This window comes from Lactuca sativa, chromosome 8 (genome assembly GCF_002870075.4).
Source record: "Lactuca sativa cultivar Salinas chromosome 8, Lsat_Salinas_v11, whole genome shotgun sequence".
Lineage (NCBI taxonomy): Eukaryota > Viridiplantae > Streptophyta > Magnoliopsida > Asterales > Asteraceae > Lactuca > Lactuca sativa.
Window position 1 is genome coordinate 157391171 of NC_056630.2, and position 4501 is coordinate 157395671.

Below are 4501 nucleotides of genomic sequence, written 5' to 3' on the forward strand. Positions count from 1 at the left end.
CCTAATGTTAAAATTAACTTCAAATCGAAATAACTGAAAGACTAAGAGGTCTCATATTAGCCTCACGAGACCACTTCAAAGCCGCTTCAAACATACATGGAAGAATCACAATAGCAGTGATTCTAATTTTCGATGACCATGTATATTGGTCGTTGCCTCACGAAATCAAATTGAAGTCGCATGGAAGGGAAGGATCAGATGGTTGATGTGGTTGGTCCAAGCGGTTTGCTTGATGTTTCATCTCCATCTTCAGGCCGTGTGAATGGCTGAGGCGGTCGGTTTGCTCGTGTTCTCCTGAGACCGTGACAAGGCCGCCTGATTAGTGATCGAAAAACATCAGATTCAGATTTGCAAAGCTGGTCAAAAGGAGATGAAATAGATTTCAGATTTGAAACAGGGAGGATGAAGCTGAGAGGAGACGAAATAGATTTCAGAAATAGCTTCCGCTTAGTTGCAAAAGGTCCAATTTTATGTATTTGTTCTTTTTCATCAATAACTTAATAAGAACCCATGTTAATGGGGTAAACATTTTAGAGAGAGAGGTCCGGGGAAATGATGAATTAGGCCCACTTAAACGAGGTGGCAAAAATATGACCGGCTTACCCCCTTCAAAACCTCAAAAAGGACGTAATCAACCTGACAAAAACAAGTTTGTTCCCTCATAAACCTACAAAAATAGTTTAGGGATTAAATGGAACAACCATAGAAACTTCGTAGGGCATTTGTGTCATTCTCCCTAATCTATAATAAAGTCATAAAACAGACTGCGGACATTAAAAAATAAACGGTCTTTCTTCTTTCAGACTGCAGAGGTTTGGTCCACCTCTTCTGCTGTAGATGTGGTCCATAGACTAAAAATTCTATATAATTGAATTCTTCTTAAATGAAGCATAATACAATATGTATCTATAATCTACTTAATTATTTTAATTCTAGAAGGTTAACGGACGAGAATATGTGCTTATAATCATTTGAAAACATTTGAAGATTGATTTTTTACATAGGTCAATGCAGATCAGATTTGGACGTTTTTTTTTCTTTATCAATTTCTTTTTGAATCTTATAGACTCTATGATGTTATTTGTTATTTGGATATACAGAATATTTTAGTATTTTCTGCGGATGTAAGTCCTCCTATTCCCTGCGTGTATAAATCCAATATTGTTGTTTAACAACTCTATGAACAAGCTTTTTTCTTGCAGTGTTGATGTAGTGCCTTGTCCTCCAACTCAAACAAACAGAAAATTAATCAATCTTGTGAGACATCGAAGATTCAATGACAGACGACGATATCTATACGAATGATGGAACTGTTACACTTAAGAACGAACGTGCTATCAAGAAAAAGACTGGAAACTGGAGAGCTTGCCCATTCATTCTTGGTATGCTATATATATCTACAGATTTGTATATCCACACTAAATATATACATATATTATTCTGGTTTATTTCTTTTCAAGTTTTACTAGATACACTTAATTGTTCGTTGTGTAGGGAATGAATGTTGCGAAAGGTTGGCTTACTATGGAATGAGTACCAATTTGGTGAACTATCTAGCAGACCGTCTTGACCAAGGAAACGTACGTGCATCCATCAATGTTACAAATTGGTCAGGAACATGTTATGCAACACCATTGCTTGGAGCTTTCTTAGCTGATGCATACTTAGGAAGATACTGGACAATTGCAGTTTTCTCCATTATCTATTTCTTTGTAAGTCAGTTTAAGTTTCTTATCTTTAAGACTATCTTCTCTATAACTATGACTGACATTTACGCGATTTTGTGTAGGGAATGACACTCTTAACCCTATCTGCATGCGTCAAAGGACTAGAGCCAACTTGCAATGACACCGGATGCCACCCAACATCAACCCAAACTGCAGTCGCCTTTGTGGCTCTCTACTTGATTGCTTTAGGAACTGGTGGCATCAAACCATGTGTGTCATCTTTTGGGGCTGATCAGTTCGATGAAACTGATAAATCCGAGAGGAAAAAGAAGAGTTCTTTTTTCAATTGGTTCTATCTTTCCATCAACATAGGTGCACTTTTTGCGTCGTCCATTTTGGTTTGGATACAGATGAATGTAGGGTGGGGTTGGGGGTTTGGTGTTCCAGCTGTCGCTATGGCTATTGCTGTTTGCTTTTTCTTTTCAGGGAGTCCTTTGTACAGGATTCAAAAGCCTTCAGGAAGTCCTCTTGTTAGGATTTTTCAAGTGATGATAGCGTCACTTCGAAAGTTTAATGTCAAAGTCCCTAACGATAAATCACTTCTTTACGAGACTTCTGATACAGAATCCCAGATTGTAGGAAGTCGTAAGCTTGAACACACCGATAAATTCAGGTACTATATATATGTCAACCCATACAATTTATGACATTATGAATAATTCTACATGTTAAATGTAAAAAATATGATGCAGGTTTCTAGATAAGGCTGCAGTGGAAACCGAGTCAGATCGCAATAAGGAAGTGAACAATCCTTGGAAACTATGCACTGTGACTCAAGTCGAAGAGCTCAAATCCATCATCAGGATACTCCCCATTTGGGCATCAGGGATCATATTTGCTGCAGTTTACAGCCAAATGAGCACCATGTTCGTCTTGCAAGGAAACACCATGGACCAACACATTGGTCCAAAATTCAAGATTCCATCTGCTTCACTTTCGCTTTTTGACACTCTTAGTGTCATCTTCTGGGCTCCTGTTTACGAGCGCCTAATCATCCCCATTGCCAGAAAGTACACCCGCCATGAACGAGGCTTCACACAGCTTCAACGAATGGGTATCGGTCTTGTGATCTCCTTGTTTGCCATGATGGCCGCTGCTGCCTTGGAGATGTACCGGTTGAACTATGTCCGGAAAAACAACTTGTACGATGCTGAAACAATCCCCATGAGTATCTTCTGGCAAGTCCCACAGTATTTCTTGGTTGGGTGCGCTGAGGTGTTTACGTTCATTGCGCAGATTGAGTTCTTTTATGATCAGGCGCCGGATGCAATGAGGAGCTTGTGTTCTGCATTGTCACTGACGACGATTGCGGTGGGAAATTATCTGAGCACAGTGCTTGTTACAGTGGTGGCGAAGATGACGACCAAGAATGGAAAGCCTGGGTGGATCCCTGACAATTTGAACGAAGGGCATCTTGATTATTTCTTTCTGTTGTTATCAGTTTTGAGCTTGTTGAATTTGTTGGCTTATGTGGGTATTGCCAAGTGGTATACTTACAAGAAGGTTAGTGGCTACCCAGATGGACTTTAATTTTCTAGTAATGTTGAGTCAAGTCGTATTGTTTATAACTGTAGGTAGGATGGTTTCTAGTTTCCTGATTATCAAGATAAGTTCTCTTTTTTTTGGTTTGTTATTAATATTCGTTGTAAGATTTTGGTATTAACTATTTTATTAGAATTGAGATGAGATTGATTTGAAAACAACATATTATCTTCGGTTACACAAACAAGCAAATAGAGTCACAATTGTGGCATCTAAGTCTCATCCTAGAACTATAGAATGAAATCTTGGATCATATATCAGATACTGTGTACGTACTAATAGCAAGGCTAATTTTGTCTTTTTATTTTGAATATAATTTTTTTTAAACTCTAAAAATTGGTTAAATTACAAAATATCTTAGTTATGGCAAACGAGCAATAAGTTGCATCGCTAAGCCTTTTTGTATGGTAAAGTTTAATTTTTTTTAAGACTACATTCATAGATCTAGGGGATATAATATTGTTATGCATGATCCATTGGACTCTATTAAGAAGCTCTAATGCATCCGGTATGAAAAAACTAAACGTATCAAATGCAAATTATATAAACATTTGTTGATTTTCCATGCACGATTTCTCATTCATGTTTGGTAGCAACTTTTAAAGCAGTTTGTCTCGTCGTTAAACTTCTAGCCCTCAAGCCCACGGGAGGGGATACCCCTGTAAGGTCCATACATACGTGTTTTTCTTCAATCCATCCAAAAATCAAAACATCAGTCGGTCTATGGGTTGACATTCTTTCTATTAGGTCTCAAAAAATTCACATGAATCGCTTTCTTGGCGGAAACATCGACACACTTATATATGGCAAACAAAACATCCCTAATTATAGCATGTCTATATTTGAACCCCGAGAGTTCTTTACAGTGAACTGCATGTTTTTCAAAAGAGTTCAAACATGTCTTGCAGCATAGACATATCTCATCAGTTGAGAATATTGGAATCATGAATCGGTAAAAGTTAGACATACAAGTTATAGAATGGTTTGTGGAGGACATTTAGAAACCGATTTGTTTATCAATACAACAAAATATTATTGCTATATTATTATATTCAAGTATATGTATACAATGCCTATAATATAAATAAAAACTTAAATATTACAAATATTAAAAGAACGGAACTTATGTAATTCAATAAAAGTTAGACATACACACTATACAGCATTTACATAAAAAAAATATTAATTTAACACGATTCGATTTTCTATCTGGTAGTAAAATAGCACTCGTG

At 37.0% G+C, this 4501-nt stretch overlaps 1 protein-coding gene across 1 annotated transcript; it reads left to right on the top strand.

Moving 5' to 3' along the window:
* Window positions 1-1209: 1209 nt before the first annotated feature.
* LOC111884074 (protein NRT1/ PTR FAMILY 8.1) lies at window positions 1210-3410 on the top strand. The gene is made up of 4 exons (XM_023880402.3): window positions 1210-1382; window positions 1495-1712; window positions 1790-2340; window positions 2420-3410. Exons 1-4 carry the CDS (start codon window positions 1277-1279, stop codon window positions 3255-3257), a joined length of 1713 nt encoding a protein of 570 aa, XP_023736170.1. The 5' UTR covers window positions 1210-1276; the 3' UTR covers window positions 3258-3410.
* Window positions 3411-4501: the final 1091 nt, after the last annotated feature.

What these genes read in the sequence shown, in the direction of transcription:
- LOC111884074 (XM_023880402.3), top strand. Translation starts at nt 1,277, where the DNA reads ATGACAGACGACGATATCTATACGAATGATGGAACTGTTACACTTAAG. An exon ending in TCTCCATTATCTATTTCTTT is followed by an intron (nt 1,713 to 1,789) that starts GTAAGTCAGTTT and finishes GATTTTGTGTAG; the next exon opens with GGAATGACACTCTTAACCCT. An exon ending in GAACACACCGATAAATTCAG is followed by an intron (nt 2,341 to 2,419) that starts GTACTATATATA and finishes AATATGATGCAG; the next exon opens with GTTTCTAGATAAGGCTGCAG.